This window comes from Colletotrichum fioriniae, assembly GCF_027942845.1.
Source record: "Colletotrichum fioriniae strain IMI 355084 chromosome Unknown scaffold_14, whole genome shotgun sequence".
Lineage (NCBI taxonomy): Eukaryota > Fungi > Ascomycota > Sordariomycetes > Glomerellales > Glomerellaceae > Colletotrichum > Colletotrichum fioriniae.
In genome coordinates this window covers 222,567-239,154 of record NW_027076850.1, presented here as the reverse complement: position 1 = coordinate 239,154, position 16,588 = coordinate 222,567, and the positions used below count along the sequence as shown (strand labels likewise).

At 54.3% G+C, this 16,588-nt stretch overlaps 4 protein-coding genes and 1 non-coding gene across 5 annotated transcripts; all 5 read right to left on the bottom strand.

Moving 5' to 3' along the window:
* Positions 1-33: 33 nt before the first annotated feature.
* On the bottom strand, positions 34-123 carry N0V96_010256. The gene has a single exon. It is a non-coding gene; the product is annotated as a tRNA-Phe (tRNA).
* Positions 124-827: 704 nt separating this feature from the next.
* On the bottom strand, positions 828-2,699 carry N0V96_010255 (uncharacterized protein; the record flags this gene model as incomplete). The annotated part of the gene is made up of 2 exons (XM_053198890.2): positions 828-2,607; positions 2,656-2,699. The coding sequence occupies 2 exons, from the start codon at positions 2,697-2,699 to the stop codon at positions 828-830; spliced, it is 1,824 nt and encodes a 607-aa protein (XP_053043635.1).
* Positions 2,700-6,417: 3,718 nt separating this feature from the next.
* N0V96_010254 (uncharacterized protein) lies at positions 6,418-8,343 on the bottom strand (the record flags this gene model as incomplete). The annotated part of the gene is made up of 1 exon (XM_053198891.1): positions 6,418-8,343. One exon carries the CDS (start codon positions 8,341-8,343, stop codon positions 6,418-6,420), a length of 1,926 nt encoding a protein of 641 aa, XP_053043636.1.
* Positions 8,344-9,753: 1,410 nt separating this feature from the next.
* On the bottom strand, positions 9,754-10,601 carry N0V96_010253 (uncharacterized protein; the record flags this gene model as incomplete). Its single annotated transcript, XM_053198892.2, has 3 exons — positions 9,754-10,093; positions 10,329-10,471; positions 10,545-10,601. 3 exons carry the CDS (start codon positions 10,599-10,601, stop codon positions 9,754-9,756), a joined length of 540 nt encoding a protein of 179 aa, XP_053043637.2.
* A 1,376-nt stretch (positions 10,602-11,977) lies between these two features.
* On the bottom strand, positions 11,978-13,931 carry N0V96_010252 (uncharacterized protein; the record flags this gene model as incomplete). Its single annotated transcript, XM_053198893.2, has 2 exons — positions 11,978-12,535; positions 12,600-13,931. The coding sequence occupies 2 exons, from the start codon at positions 13,929-13,931 to the stop codon at positions 11,978-11,980; spliced, it is 1,890 nt and encodes a 629-aa protein (XP_053043638.2).
* Positions 13,932-16,588: the final 2,657 nt, after the last annotated feature.

Here is a 16,588-nt window from a genome sequence, read left to right as displayed (position 1 = left end):
GGATATCAAAAGCAAAAGAAATCAAAAGAACCATGCGGCCAGTGTGGATTGAACACACGACCTTCAGATTAAGTGATTGAAGTTAACTTCAGTCTGACGCTCTCCCAACTGAGCTATGTCCGCCGCGGTTAAAAATCTGGGCCCGCAGATTATACTTAGACCTTCATCACAAAATCCAGGTGGATTCCCAATGGCAAAGGCCCCACGGTAAGCAGCCCCTCAGTCAAGTCGGGAAAGAACAACGCCGAATGCTCGCGTCTCACAAGGCTCTTCCGATGTGTTCTGTTGAGCACACTAGCATGAGACAAATAAAGAGGTAGTATTCTTAGAATTACAAGCTTGCCGTTGTTCTGGTTTCAATTTTGACCCCGATGCTCCTTGTGAATCGTGGAGGTGGAGGACAGGAAGGAGCCACCGAGCCCCTTGCGCCGGGACGAGATGCCGTAAGGTAGGCCGTCGCCCGGCCGTTGCTTCCACTTTATGATCCGTTGAAGAACAATGAACTCAGGTACATCACTTCGGGTATTTAAATGTACCTCAGATGGCACTTCAAAATGGAAGCGACCACCGTCCCGGCCTGAATTGGAATGATTACATTATCATTTGATGACTACCTCAGGAACCAAACTCCAACGTCAAACCTCGCTCCGTTCGCCATTCTGTTTCCCCAACTAGCACCAAATGATCCAACAAAAGAAAGAATCCAAGCAATATCCCCGCCCTACGTCGTCAAACTCAAGATTCCCGAGATGTATCCTCTCTAGGTATGTGCTATGTACTACAGCGGCGTGATGAAATGCACAAGTTGCTGACACCCTCACAGACGTCTAGATGAATCCTACTCGGAATTCATCTGCAATACCAGTCGGGGCTCTCAAGCCAAAGTCTGGCCGTCTCGCGTCACCTCGCTCACGAGGCGGAGGAATCACTGGCGGTGGACTCATCTGTTGAGCCTCTGCCTTTTCTTTCGGCGTCTGCGGTCTCTGGCTTCCGAATGTTGGGCTTGCCAACGGGCTCGGCAACGGCCAGTTCGCGTCGTTCGAGGCCTCGGGAATCAAGCTGTTCGGCGTGGGCGGCTGTGGCGACTGCATGCGAGGTGACACCATTGCGAAGTTTCCGTGGTGGACGTCCCGATCATCCCAGCTGGGCGGCTGATATTGCTGCGGGTTTGACGCCTTGCGCTGAAGCTCGACGGGCGGCGGAGGCTGTCGACGGTTTGCAGGCGTGACTCCGTAGTTCCGCTCGCCCTCACCTGGCGCAACTCGTCTCGAGGTCGGTGGGGGTCCGAGGTATCCCTGTGGAGGGGAAGGAAGATCGTCGCGAGATCGACCACCAGAGTCTTTCCTCTCTCTGAGTTCTGGACCTTGTCGTTCACGGCTATCGTACTGGACGCGCTCCCCGTCCCTGGTCGGAGAGGTCATTTCACGAGCATCGGAATCCTGACGCTGTCTGGCAGGGGGCCAATCGTCCAGAGGCCGGGCAGGGCTCCGCAGCGGTCCTTCATATGGAACCTGCTGCGGTCTTGGGGGCGGCAAGCCTGCGCTCCTAGGAGGTTGAGGCAGGATTTTCATTTCTGGCGGACGCGGTCGCCTGGCGCTTCTTGGCGGCGGGCTAACTGGTATAACAGGACTTATGGGAATAATCGGGCTTTCCCGCTCTAGTGTCCGTCCTCGTTCCGCCATACCAAAGTCGAGTCCAGTAGGATCATGGTCGATATCCATGGAAAAGCTCTGCCTTCTTGGTGTGGTGATAGTGAGGGTGTCCCTCTTCGCGGCAACATTCTGGATGATTGGCCTGGGATAGAAATGGTCCTCGTCGCTGGAACGTCCTGTCGACGCGGTTGGGGACGGAAGGGCGGCCGGCCGCGGCCTGTGAGCTTCACGAACAGCAGTGACTGCTGTCTTCGGTCTGAGATCTGTCCTCAATGGCGGGAGCGAACCATTGATGGATTGAGGAGGCGAAGGTAAGGCCTTGTTGGGCGACAACGGAGCCGGAGTTAGCTTGTCATCTTTCGACGACTCTGACGGGTTCAGGTTGAATTCGAACTGCCCAAGTGGGCTTCGAGGTGCGTTGGCTGCAGTCGGTGTGGGAAGAGGCGATATATTGTTCGGGGAGTGGTACCCGCTTGGTGCAGCACTCGGTGCTGGGCTAAGAGCTCCGTCGCTCCGAGAGCCAGCACCATCACGAGCAAAGTGAACGTCGAGAGGGTTGACCCAAGCCTTGGCCCGGGCCGAGTTTGGTGTTCCTGGTCTGCTTCCTGATCCATTGCCACCGGTAATGATCGGTGGAGATGCGATATTATTCAAGCTGGTCACAGAAGTATTGTTCCAACGCATGTTCAAATTAGCCTCAGACCCAACAGGTCGAATACCCTTGACGCCAGGTGCACCCAGATCGACTAGGGAAGAGGAGCCGCCATTGAGGTACGGCGCATTCGGATGACGAAAGTTGGCGGCGAAGCTCTTGTTCGACATGGCTGTGCCGGGACGAGATCCGTTGATGAGAATAGGACGGTCCAGATCTTTTCCGAAGAATTGCCCTTGACCAAGAGTGTTTTGGTCAATCTTCTTCCATTGAGGCTTCATCTCAGCCTTCTCAGCAGGTTTCCTTCACAAAGTCAGTTCGCAGATCCACGACAGAGGGCTGGGAACGCACTTCTTCTTATCGGCCCCGAGTTTTAGCCCGAAAAAAGACACCATGGTTGCGTTATGAAGAGGGTATCAAGAAACTGCGTTGGTCAGTCGGATCGGCCCTCGAAGCGAGATGGAGGGGTTGGTGAGGGGCATACAGAACGAAAGAAGGGCATAAAACAGCTGTGAGCTATGCACAGAGTGAGAGAATGGGCCCGATCCCGGCAATGGACGTCCAGGTCAACAATCGGACGAGTTTGGCTATGCGAAATGAAGGAAGAACCAGTTCGAGGGAATTGAATAATTGGTGAAAAGTGCTTGCCACGGCTCCAATGTCGAGCACTCGGAGGCGTGGAAGGCGACCGAGCAGGAACAATGCTGTCGTGAAAAGAGAGGAAGAGCGGTGGTGGTTATTGCATACGGGCCATGTCGCGTCTTTTTCCAGATGAAAGTGCTCGAGTTGTGGAGGCAGCGTTGGGTGATGGACAAGGGCGACGATCCTTATTCGCGGCCCCAAGACAGTTGATCCGTCACAAGATCAGGGGCCCAGCAGTACTAACGTCCTGAAGAGGGAGGCCGGGATGGGCGAGCTGCCCAGATCAGTGAACAGGGCAGAGCTCCGGTGGAGTGGATTCTGGATCGAGACAAGGTTGAGTGAGGGCTTGAGTTTTCGAGCGGAAAAGCAACAAGTGTGGTGAGTTTGTTCTTGGCGGGATGTATGTGATAAAGAGCGATGAGACTGATAACCGATCCCTTGCAAAACAAGTCTATAGTAGCCACCAGCAAGGAGTCGAGAGAGAGCAAAGAGATGGTGGAAGATCGTGAAGGGCTGAGACGAGGAACGATGGGAAACAAAAGTGTAAGGAAACGAACTTGCAATGGGGACCTCAACCGGAGCAGACCGAGCTATTGCGACGTCGCCGCTGTCGCCAACGAGGGGTGGACCACGAGCGACTGCAGTGTGGAGATGAGAACAGGCCTTCTCCCAGGCACATTTTCCCTCTTCGGATTGGTGTTTAATGAAACAGCAACCCGGTGAGAGCGCGACACACAACGATGCTGCACACGTCCCTCCCGCTGGGGATGGGTGGCCGTATGGGCAATTGTGTGTGCAATTTCGCACCTTTCCCCCTTTGACGTAGCTTCATATTATCGGGGGCAGGGCCTCCACGCGCGCACGTCAACAACTCGAGTGGGGGAGGTCGTCTGAAGGAGGTTCAAGGGGGGGCAAAGAAGAAGGGGGGACAAAATGGAATCCTTTTCGCTGCAGCTGCAAGGAGGTCGTGGGCACTCCATCCAGATTCGCACCTACACTCGCACCAAGCCGGGCTCGAGTTGTGACGAAGTTCGGATGACCTGCAAAGGGAGAGACGACCAAGACCCTTGAAAAAAGGACATAACGACCCTTATGCGATCTCAATCCCGAAGACATTGGACAATAACGCGTGATGGGCCACTTTCGAGGTTCCACGATAAGCAACATACAGTTTGATAAGACGCAATCCCCCGGAAAATACCACCTCAATAGAGTCCAGGATCAAGGGTGTTGTGAGATTCAACACCCGCGGACTCATCTCTTTTTCGAAGTTTCCACGGCTTCTCTCATTCGAAAATCTTTCGTTAGCCCACCGCCGGCCGCAGATTTAATGCTTGCGGGTTCTGTATTCCTGCAGAGTTCGGCCAACTGAAAGGTACATTACTCGAGATACTCACCGTTCCTAAAATTCTTGGATTGCCCGAAGCTTATTATTCTTGGTGCTAATTCGGGGGTAGATACCTAGGCAAGGGGGTAGAGAGGGGAGGGCATTTTAGCCAGGGCCATGCAGAAGAAACGAGATGCGATGCCATACCAACGGTACGTACCTCGCAGAAAAAGGGGTTTCCCCTGTGTCCCTGGACTAAGAAGCTCTTTTTTAGCTTGCATGCTCTTTCTGGGCCGGCTTCTCCATCCGAGCAACGAAAGACCTTGAAACTTATTTGTTCCCCAGGCCAAGGTTGAACCATCACTGCCGTGTTGGTCCATTGACGAAACGAAACAAACATGGAGTCGATGGAGCCCGATGGCACCCTAGAAGCCCAAATACTGCGTAAATCCCCGACCAACGAGGAATCTTTCTCCGTACCGACGAACTCGATGCCGAGGTGGGAAAGCATATCCACGTTCTATCTAGGGAAGTGACATCAGAATCTCTCCGTCACAGGTGGATCGTCGACGTCAAAACGTGTCCAAACTTCAATGAAGATCTACGGGCGAGCACGACACCTTTTTCTCGTATTGCCTGCAGAAGTCTGTGAGCATATCCAAGGGAAAAGAAACCCTCTACCGGATCGACAATGCTCCTTACGCGGGCAGCCGCCCTGCTAAGGGCGGACTCGGGAGCCGATTCATTCGTCTTTCTTGAACAACACCCCCACATGCAGGTACCAGCACATGCGCGGATGCTCACCTTACGATACTAAGGTCACGCTAGATTCCAAGGTAGATTGTGCTTCTTCTTCATGCCGTCCCATATCTTGGATTCTTGGTACAGGCTATCCGTACCGCGAGACCAGAATCAGAAATAGGTCAGGGCCCAGATCTAGGGAGGAGATGCATAGCGCGTGAAAAGGACCACGGCGCCATATTCCACCCCCTTGGATCCCGACCACCCATATTACTGAAGGAGAACCCACCAGGCTGAAGTCGGACGACTTTGCATATGTTTTTTCGGTTCCAACTTTTGCGCAGCGCTTCAGCTGACAGTTCTGTCAATAGCGTCGCCGCCCGCGATGCCACCTGCCCCTAAAAAAGACAAGAGGTCGGCCCGCGCCAGCTAACCACAACTAATGCACTTCGCTCGGGCTCCGACCATCGTCGGTTGGAGAAAGGGCTTCGAAAAAGGGTAACCGAAAGAAAAACTCTTACACACGCTACTGAGGAGAGATCCAGACTCGCGATCAAGCTACGAGTCTGGATGCTATCTGGGTGCTTGCTCCTCACGACCATATTTCTGTCAATCTTGAAATCGCCTTTTGGCTTGCGTGGCTTGCCTCATCTCGCGGTCTCTGCCGTGCGCCACAGTAGTACACGACAAACAATGAAAGCATGCAAAGGGGTGACGGGGAAAAGGAGGTTTCTTGCCGCAGAGGGCTATCGTGGCCGCTCGCCCATATGCACCTTGGACTCCTCTTCTGGGGATGATGGACTCGGTGCCCGGACGATGGTCGCGTCTGCCGGTGAGTACCCGATACGAGGTTCGGGTTGCGTCCTTCAGGTGGGTGAGTGACACTGACAGGTCCGTCGACACACTCGACAGCAGCGAACTAAGCGTGTGTGGTACCCAGAAAACATGCGACCGAGCACAAAGTGTCCCAGCGCCAGGTGACTGACAACAGATTTCTGACTCGGTATTTGTTGAGACGCAACGTGGGAAGTGAGTATGTGTGTCTTATGCTTGTTAATTGCCAGTCTACCGTGTAAAAATTTCCTCTGTTGCCATTTCCATCCATGTGGCATACCTTATAATCGTGTCCGTAACCCCTCTTCTCTCTCTGTGCCGTTATTCACATCCTAGTATGAAGGTCTCGTCTAGTCTAGACAAGAGCCTATGTTGTTCGCAAACCCCCTCCATGAAAAGCAAAAATATCGGGAGGGGCTCAGATCCCTTTCAAAACAAAACTCCTACCTAGTGACCCCATTTACCTGAGGCTTCAAGATCAATCTCAATAAATAAACAATGTAGATGAACCCAAACAATCACTATTTCAAGGAGACGACCCGTCTATATTACGAAATAGTCATGTTCGTTCAGCAGTCTCCCTTCCAGTTCTCCTTGATCCACTCGCCCATCTTGTACGTCAGGGTCTCGTCGGACCAGCTCAGCACGTCGTTCTCGCTGTACTCGCCCCCGCTGAACTTGAGCGCGACAATGATCCACTGCAGGATGAAGTCGATGAAGACGAGGTCCACCTTCTCCGGCTCGCCCTCTTTGGGGAAGCCGATCTCCGTCTGGATGCAGTTGGGGACCTCGTAAAACGTGATGGGGGAGTGTTCCGTGTCGTCGCCGTCGGTGCCGATGTCGTCCTTTGTGGTGTAGCCGCCAATGAGGTCCGGCTTTTGGGACTTGTCGTCATCGTCACTGTCGGAAAGAGGTTGCTGGTTGTCCGCAGGCGTGTGACGGAGTTCCAGGCGGCGGGGTTCGCCGACCGTTTGTGCATCCTCCTGCTCCGTCTTGAGCATGACCATGTCGTCCTTGGGGTACATCATCTCGGGGATGTTCATGAACCGAACGTCGCTCGTAACGGCCGTCTCCTGGAAAATCTTGCCGGCCTTGTTGAGGAGGTCGATAACGCGCTTGGCGACGGGGTAGGGCACGTCGGGGATGTACTTGAAGGTGCTCGTGAAGGGGGAGACGATGTAGGTGCTGTCCTTTGTGAAGGCGCCCTTAAAGATGTCGAAGCGGAGGCCGCCCGTGTTGACAATGGCCAGGCGCGGCACGTCTTTCCTGTCGTCCTTGTGGATCACGTCCGGGAGGACCTGGGTCTCGAGCCAGGTGAAGATGCTGTCGTCGCCAGGGTAGGCGGCGCGGTTGACCCACAGGTCCTGGGGGGCGCAGCCGTACTTGTAGTCCAGGTCAAGGGCCTTGCGGGCTTTGGTAATGAGCTTGCTCACGTTCTTGCCGTGCTCTGTCGGGAAGGTCGTCTCGTTGAGACCGGTGTGGTGATAGAGGCCCAGCAGGTTGTTGTCGATGTACTTTCTCGTAAAGGAGACTGATGCCGCCGCCTCGTCCGAGACCTCGTCTGCTGACTTTGACTTCTTCTTGACGTTGTTGACGGACATCCACCCGATGGTCTCGCCGTACCGACCGCTGGCGATGGCGTACGCCTCCCTGTCAAAGGAGAGCGCGTCGCGGACGTGGGCATGGCCGCCGAAGAAAGCAATGGGCGCGAACCAGGCCTCCTTGCGCAGGGCGGTGAAGATGGCCTTAAACTCGGGCATGCGCAGACCAACGTGGCCGATGACGATAAAGAGGTCGGGCTTTTCCTCGCGGAGCATCGTCTTGAACCATTCCTCCTTGACCGTATCCTCGACCGGCTGGACGACCGTGTTGTTTGCGTTGCCCGTGAAGTCGAAGAGGAAGCCGAGAGCGACAACGTTGAGCCCTTGGTTCTTCGTCTTGAACTTGCGGTATCGCTTGGCCTGCGGGACTCGGTCGCCCGTTTTCGGGTCGATGTAGTCGAGGTTACTCGCAATGTAGTTTTCTCTGTAATTCGGCACCGTGATGTCGTGCTCGCGCTGGGCGGCGTCGGCCTGGTAGAGCTCGTGATTGCCCGTGCAGATGACGTCGACAGTCTGCTCCTTGAAGATGTCGTAGGTGAAGAGGCCTTTCGGGGAGGAGGCGTCGTAGAGGCCGTTGCCCTCTACGCGGTCGCCCGTGTCGATGACGAGAAGGTCGACACCTTGCTCGTCGGCCTTGCGGCGCATGTGCTCGGCAAAGGAGACATAGTCGCCCCAGTCGGCCGAGTATTGTGGCTCGAGGAGGTGGCCGCCGAGCCAGCCGTGGATGTCGGTGGTGTGGAGGAAGTTGATTTGGCCCCAGGTTAGGTCGCGCATCGGGGCGGGGACAGGGGAGGCGGCGCCAGGTTGGGCGGCTGAGGCGAGGGGGAGGTAGAGGGCTGCCGCTGCGGCCGCGGCCGTGAGGATTGAGGGTGGTGATGATCGGTGTTTCGCCATGGCTGTGGTGCTTGTATGTGGTTGCTGCGTTTGGTTGATGGGAGGAAGAATAAAAGAAGCTGAGGAGTTCGGGGAGATAGAAAACCACAACCCGTTCGCTTCGCCTTCTTGCGGGGGGAGGAGACTGGGAATGCTGAGAGGCCAGACCGGTTTGACGTGATGCGTTGGCGAGTCACGGTCACGGGTGCCTGAAGGTGCGGCTGCGGATAGATAGGTAGAGAGCTTCCTGAAGCTGTCTCCGATGGGTGCCCCGGACAACCTGACCCGCTACGTCAGCGACGATCCCTCAAGGTTCTTGTTAGGATACCACTCGCTTATCTGGACTGATAAACGCAAAATTGGGGGTAGAAGACTAACAGATACGAGCTGGGAGGTGTCTGAAACTGTCATGGTGCCAGAGAGGACAGCTGGGGGTGCGGGTCCACGTGCCCGGAACGATCCCCGGACCTGCATAGGTACGTTCCTTGTTCAATGCGAGTTGAGCTTGGGCCAGCAGGTACCCGTCGGCTAACGTTGGGTCCACCGGATGACATTCCCTCTTTCCATGCCCCTTTGTCCATCAAGCTCGGTCATTCATACGGGAAGATGGATGTAGATCCGGACCTTGATCCAATCTAAAATGGGTAAGGTACTCATAGATACTATGGCTCCAAGTTTGTACACTTGAAGAAACAGGCTTATAGTGAGTTCACGGGCTTGGGTTAACCACCTTCATTGTGTGCAGATCTCTCGAGTCTTGAACGTCAGGATTATGTGCTTGATTTCAGGTTATTACCTGATGAAGACTTTATGAAATATCTACAACTACTATCAAATGAGAATGACCGTTGTTTAATTGATACGACGACATACATACGGAGGAAGCGTCGGATCGTGTTCACATCAGACTATCTTGGTAACAATGTAGCCAGTCGCGTCGAAAGATGCCACCACCCCTATGATCTCACCATTGAGGATGCTTCGAAGCGCTCAGCTACATTCATAGCCATGTACCGGAACAGCGTCACGGCATCGGTACTTAGTAACGTCTGCCCCGGTTGTAGTGCTCTTCAAGTCGATGTCTTCAATAGTGGTGTCTTCACAACCGCCACAGCCTTGGCTGCAGTTCATATCCGCAACGTGAATGGATGCGTCATCGCCGACCCAATTGCGAACCGTCATATTCGAGATCTTAAACTTGCCGCTTTCGCAGTCTCCCTGTTGGCCACTGAAGCTGATGTATTGGCCGAGGAGGAAGGGTGCCTCTCGTGTCGCAGTGAGCTAGAAATTCCGTGAGTACCCCTCTACTACTGTTTTCGAAAGAATGACGAGGAGGATAAAATTTGACTTGCTCACATTCTTGAGGTCTTTATTCAGGTCCATTAGCAAGCTTGTTCAGGTTCAAGGGACAAGCTGGAAGCTCTCAATTTTTTACTCACATCCGATGCCGCCTCCACCTTCGTTCGGTGGGTAAGAAACCTGATCTCCAGTCCATATCTTCACATACGCGCCGTGCCGAGTCCCCAAGCCCTTGATACGCCCCATAGTGACGTTCTCAACGTGTTCAATCCCGTTCTTATACTGTCCAAGACTGCCAAAGGCTATACTGAGAGAGTGATCCATGGTGGAGTCTTCAATGAGGATGATGGTAGAGTTGCCCTTGATGGCAACCGCATCGTCGCCATTTCGGATGTACATATTGCGGAACGTGATGCGGTCCGAGTCGATGGTATCTGCGCCGTCCGTGTTCCTGGCAGGGTACCCGTTATTGCTAGTGCTGTTGATGTATACGCCGTCGAATAGCACGTTCTGCGAGTGCATGATTGCCATGGTTCACATTTGGCTCTGTACCATCCGTACGTTACTCCTTGTCATGCTTGACGCTTTCCAGATGGCTAGGCCATGAGGGCGGTCGGGGTAGTTGGACTGGCCTTGGATTTGGTTGTACCTGAACCGTGTGTGTCAGTACGAATTGGACGAATCTTATCGAGAACCGGGATACTGACCAGGTCTGTCCGTTGCCGCCCAAGGTTCTATATCCGACGCCGTCAACTGTGACGTTCTTCCCGCCCAGGAACCACGCCGCAGAGCCGTCTTGGCACCCGGTTGGCTGCGGGTTGCTGAGCCAGTAGTTGGTGTCTTTGCTCCACTGTGTGTCAAGCAAAAGTAATCAGCACCTATAGCTGGCTCATGACAGAAATAGCGAGGTTGTCCAATCTCACCACTAATGTCCCGTGGATCTCGATCTGGGTATTCTCCAAATCAGTCGTGGTCATCATTTTCTCAATATTGTACGTCGTGTTGGAGAAGACAATCCGGCGATTCGTACGGCATTCCTTAAAGGCTGCGAGAATTGCTGGTGAATCATCGGAACCGTCATTGTTGGCTTCAACGGTACAAGTGTAAACGGCGCTATCTTCAAGGATGCTGTTTGGAGAAACTAAGACTGAGGAGAAATGGTCATGTAGGGTGAACGGGACCACGGACCAGCTGAGACCCATATTGGGGAGCACTGCGACAACTGGACTTCGAAGATGAGTCGGTGAGAAATTGAAGACGACTCAAGCAGAAAGCAGAGCTATCTGGTCGGTGCAACTTATATAATAATCAACAGATAACAACATGGCGTTCATCGAGAAGCATATGCTGTTGTTTGGAATCTGTCCCGAAGGCTTTGGCATGGTGATCATCAATGAGGGTGTGACTCGCTAGCAATTACTACGACGTCTGCAAAGCTGGATCGAGGAATGTGACGATGACTTCCTCATGCAGAAGCTGTCAATTGTGATTAAGGGGAATGAAAGGAACTGATGTAACCATGAATATCGATCAATGTAAGAAGACATATCCTGCCACCGATATCGGCCTTGCTTTCAACTGGTAGACTTCGTCGCGGTCACCCGCCGTGTGACATCTTGGACCGATGGCCTTCCTTCCCTCCGCACTGCCATCATCCCGTCGGCCGACCCCGCAATATGCAACCCTTTCCCGATACAGATTGCCCCGATTCTGGACGATAAGCGGGCTACAAACTATGCTTGATGATAGGCAGGCTTTCACGGAAGATATAGCCAAGGCGAATCCCGCCAAGGCATCGGCTGGTCGCTTCAGCCCGCCGTCGATACCCCGGATTCCGTGGAATGCACACCTCGGGTTCCTGCAGGAACTACCACTGCGATAAATAGGTTGTCGAGAATGCTGCCATATGCACTATAACCACTTTCTCACGAACCTCTCAAGAGTCTCGCGATAGCTGTTGTCTCTTGGCGGCTCATTAAGCCAACTCTTCTTGGTCTGGTCACTAGTTACGTAGCGCGATCAGTCTGGTTTTCCTCGAACGACCTCATGAATTTTGTCACGCTCGTGGCTTGAGCACTTCCCGGCCATTCCAGCCCACCACAAACTAAATGCTTGGCAGCTGCTTATTCACAGCGTTACGGGAATTGGATTACTGAAACCGAACAATGTCCTGTTTGACGGATTGGCTATTGGCTACGTTGGCTATATCCCAAGATGAAGTAGATACACTTTTTATTGACTCTATGCACAGCTCTACAGGATATATAAAGGAAATGTTTTGTCCCATAACCACATCAACGTGATGCAACCATTATTACATATACACACGCACACAATCCTCAACTAAACAGCCAGCTTAAGAGCAGGTGCCGAAGATGGGCTGGCAACCGGTGCCGCAGTGAGCAGTGGTGGTTCCGCAGAAGCCGTACTCGGAGCAGCAGGTGCTGTCGGGGCAAGTGTAGCCGTTGGAGCCACCGCAGGAGCTGTCGGGGCTGACGCCGCCGGTAGCAGCGGTCTGGGTAGCAGCGGGAGCGCTGGAGGTGGCATCACCACCGGAGGCAACGGGGCCGGCGACACCGCAGACACCGAAGAGGGGCTGGCAGCCGGTGCCGCAGTAGGCCTGGGAGGTGCCGCAGAAGCCGTACTCGGAGCAGCAGGCGCCGGCCTCGCAGACGTAGTTGTTGGAGCCGCCGCAGGCACCGTCGGGGCCGATGACGCCGGTGGGGGTAGCGGTGCTGGTGATGGAGACGACGATCTTGGAGGCGGTGGCGGTGGGGGTGGAGGTGCGCTTGGTCTTGTACCAGTTGGCCTCGGCGTCGCCCAGGCACTCACCGACGGTGACGGCGTTCAGGCCCTTCTCCTTGATGATACGGAGGAACTCGGGAACAAGGTACTCGGCGGTGTTCTGGTGAACCTGTTGCGGGTGTTAGCTATCTGTGATGGAGGCCAAATCTGGTCTGGACTTGTAAGAAACTTACCTCGTGGGCCAGGGCAATGGAGCCACCAGCATCGACACCCTTCTCGAAGATGCCGACGCTAGTAAGGTTGCCGAGGGGAGCGTTGTTCGCGTAGTCGAGAGAGTCGATGTCGGCGTGGATAACGTGGTACTCAAGAGCCTTCAGGATGGAGAGGGTGTTGTCGTTCCAGCTGAAGTAGGGAGGGCGCATGTAAGTGGGGTACTTTCCAATAATGTTCAGGAGAGCATCCTCGAGCGTAGTCATCTCGGGGATGATGTCGGCATCGCCCAGGGTGGCAAGGTCGGGGTGGCTGTAGGTGTGCGAGCCAATCTGGTGGCCGTCGGCAACCATACGCTTGACGACATCCTGGAAGTTGTTGATGTTGCCAAAGTTCTCGCCGTTGACGAAGAAAGTGGCCTTGGCGCCAGCCTCAGCGAGGAGGTCGAGGACGTGCTCGGTGTAAGTGAACGGGCCGTCGTCGAAGGTGAGAGCAAAGTCACCCTCAACGGTGCACTTGGTGATGGCAACACCGTAGGGGATGTTGGTGGCCGGGGCGGTAGCGCTGGCGGAGGCGGATCCGGACGCCGTGCTGGAGGTGGAGGCCGGGATGGTGTCGTTGTTGCCAGCGGGGACGGTGGTGCTGGGAACGGCGATGGGCTCGGTGGGAAGAGCGACACCGGGCACGGTGGTGAAGGAGGGAGCAGCAGTGGGAACGCTGGTGTTCTGAGGGAACGGAATGTAAGAAGAGCCGGCGGGAGGCTTGCCCGGGTACGAGGGGACGTTGCCGGCGGGAGCAGAGGCGGCGGCAGAGGGAGCAGCGGAAGGCCACGAGCCGCCGGATCCAGGCTTGCCTCCTCCGGGGTAAGAGCCGCCGTTGGAGCCCTTGTCAGATCCCTTGTCGGATCCCTTGTCGGAGCCCTTGTCGGAGCCGGTGTCGGAACCCTTGTCTGAGCCGGTGTTGGATCCGGTGTTAGATCCAGTAGAGGAACCGGTGGAAGAACCGGTGGAAGAACCGGTGTTGGACCCAGTGTTGGACCCAGTGTTGGAGCCGGAGCTGGAGCCGGAACCAGAACCAGAAGAGCCGGAGCCAGATCCAGAGCCGGAGCCTGAGCCAGAACCAGTGTTGCCTCCGTTTCCAGGGTTTGACGGAGGAGGGTAAGAGCCGCCGGGAGTAGTGGGGACCCCGGGGATGGTGGTGTTCACGGGGTAAGGCGGGAAGTGAGCCTTGGTGCTGCTCGGCTGAGGGGCGGGGACGTCCTCATCGCAGAAGGTCTCGTTCGAGGTCTGGCGGCGGAAGGGGGAGGCGGCCGCTCCGGCCACGAGGAGCGAGGTAGCAACGGTCTTGAAATGCATGATGCGAAAGAATGACTAGTATTATATAAAGAATGACTTTGGTAGTTAGAAACGAGTGACGTTGTCTTACAAGAAGAAGACGGACAGTTGACTAGTAGTGAAGAAGAAGAGGAAAACGAGAAACTACCAAAAGGTCGACATGGCGAGCCGCCCATATATCCCATCCGACTCTGCCAAGTCTCCGTGGCCGCCCCCCTATGCGCCCATGCGGGTTGTCAGCTTCGCAGCACACTAACAACCCCATTCATGTTCATCCCGTTTTAATTGCCAAGATTCACGGCCAAGAACTCCAGTCCCAAGTTCCCAACTACCCAAACAAGGCCGAGTCATGGTTGGGGTTCCTCGCTTGGGCGTTGCACCGCCCTGCAGGAAAAGCAAAGCAACCTTGTTAGCTCGGCTTGGCGTCTGTAGAGTTGCCCAGCTGGCTGGGACATGGAAATGGGGAAAAAAGATCAAAAAGGTCGGTCGAAAAAGTCCCGTACATGAAGGGCCTGGTAAGTTGCGGGAGATAAGATGACGGGCCACCGAAATAGCTGGCCCATCATCCATGCAACGGTGTTGGGTATTCTGTGCTCCCCGTTAAGGTCCGTCTCACGAGTCACCGTTAGTCTCCTTCTCCGCGCTCCTCTCAAGGTGGCGGCCGCTGTTGGCGACACCTGATGACGACGAGCGGACGCTCAATATGGACGATATAACGAACGGAGGTGCCAAGATACTAAATCCCAAATCAGGGCGGGTCTGGCTTTTAAGAGAAACCAAGGTGATGGCAGGTTGTTGAGGTGTTGTCGCTTTGTCTCCACCGGTTTGACTTTTCGAATTGTTCTTGGTCAATCTCACGAGCCTCGATCCAACCAATGAGATCCCACATGACTCGGTACAAGCCCACTTCGATATCCTTATAAACTAGCTTAATGCTACTTGAACGCGCGCATGGCCCGACAGGTCCGGCACTTCGCCGCTCTTAGCCTTCTTTCAACTTTCAAGGTCACCCTTCAACTGTTCAACGGGCAGGTGGAAAAAACCCGAAGCTGAACGAAACGGAGAAGTCCATCCTGGTCGAAGCGCGCGCGGAGACGGTCTCCATGCGCCATCTATATAAGATGAAAGCTGTGGTCTCGTTCTACCTCTCCGAAGGTTTAAACACTGGGACTTGAATGGGCGAGCCCACTTTGGGGTTTGTGATTCAGCACAATATCGAATTGTGGCTACCATCACCAACACCACCCACATTGATATTTGATGAAGTGCGTACTCTGCATCTCTCATGATTTCACAACCGACATTGGGCGGCGCGGTAATTTGAGCAGCCCTGCGGCGTAGCATTTTCCTTTTTCGAACACAATTTTCCGCCGCAGGCATGTTGGATACTGCCTATTGCCTGATGTTGCTGCACGAACAACCAAAGATCTTTTCACGGGCAACGGGGGCCAAGTCCGTACCAACGTAGTGTAAGCCAACGCCGCCAGCCAACACCAGGCACAAAAGAGGGGCCGCCGGAGGCTCTCAGGGAATCAGAGTCCAGACATCGCCGATGGGTGGTGCACTTGCAAGGATGGCTGGGCTGGGCGTCGCTGCGAGCTGTCAGGGGCAGCACAGGGGTTGGCTGCTTGTTTGTTGGAGCAGACGAGTTGTTCATCACAGGGCAAGCCAGGGCTCTGGACAGCTCGCATTCGTAAGGACCAGAATGTTCCCGTTGGAGTCACTGCTCATTACCTCATCAGCCCTTTCCTTCTTCTGGATGGTGATACTTGGTGCGTTGGCGTGGCTGACAACTCCCCTAGCGCGGACTCTTGTCTCACAGTCTCAGACACTGAAAGGCTTACTTCAATTTCGCGTCTTCAATGCCGTTTAGTCATCGTCGTCTTGCGGCTGATAAGAGCTGAGATCTGTTTCTGTATCTAATTATTTGTACTTCACCGTGAAAAGAAACTTTCGCCCAGCCGTCACTGCCCATTCGCCCCTTTATGCTATTCTTGCCTCTCCTCTCGACTCTATTAGCGTCAACTCTTCCTACCTACCGTTGATCTTGGCACTCAGGATGCCACGCCATGAGACAGCGGGGCGCAAACGAGCTTGGCCAATGCATATGCTGAAAGACATGATCTGTGCGCGTTGCGAGCAACTCGCTTCTCCATGATGAAATTGAAGGGTTCCCCTCTCTAACAACTTGAAAGTGCATCGGCGATAGAATCAGTGCGTTTTTTAGAATCTTCAACGCGACAATCCGTTGATTGCTGCAGACATACTGCAGTGCAACAGGCACACAGAACACTCGCTCCCTCCGGTTTCGATGAATAGATCCACTGAAAGCGCAAACAAAGTGAGTACTAAGTTCGCATATAGAGGACGAATATAGGAAAACTGTTTCCACACACTATCGAAACCTAACGGAACTGCTCTATTTGAGTTCTTGTTGATTGATCATAAATGCTCCCGTGGGCCACCTGTCGCACGTCTGCCGTCCGCCAAAAGTATATTCTGAAGAACCCACCTTCTAGAACCACATCAGGAAAGTAGCAAGCAGGGTTATCGTTACTTATCGATCTCGCAGTTACTTTCGGCCACATGCCTTTGCTTTTCGCTGTTCCCAAGTTGAAAATAAGCTTGATATCCAAATTAGTGTAAACGCAAATCACTCTAACTTTTCCTAATGCCCA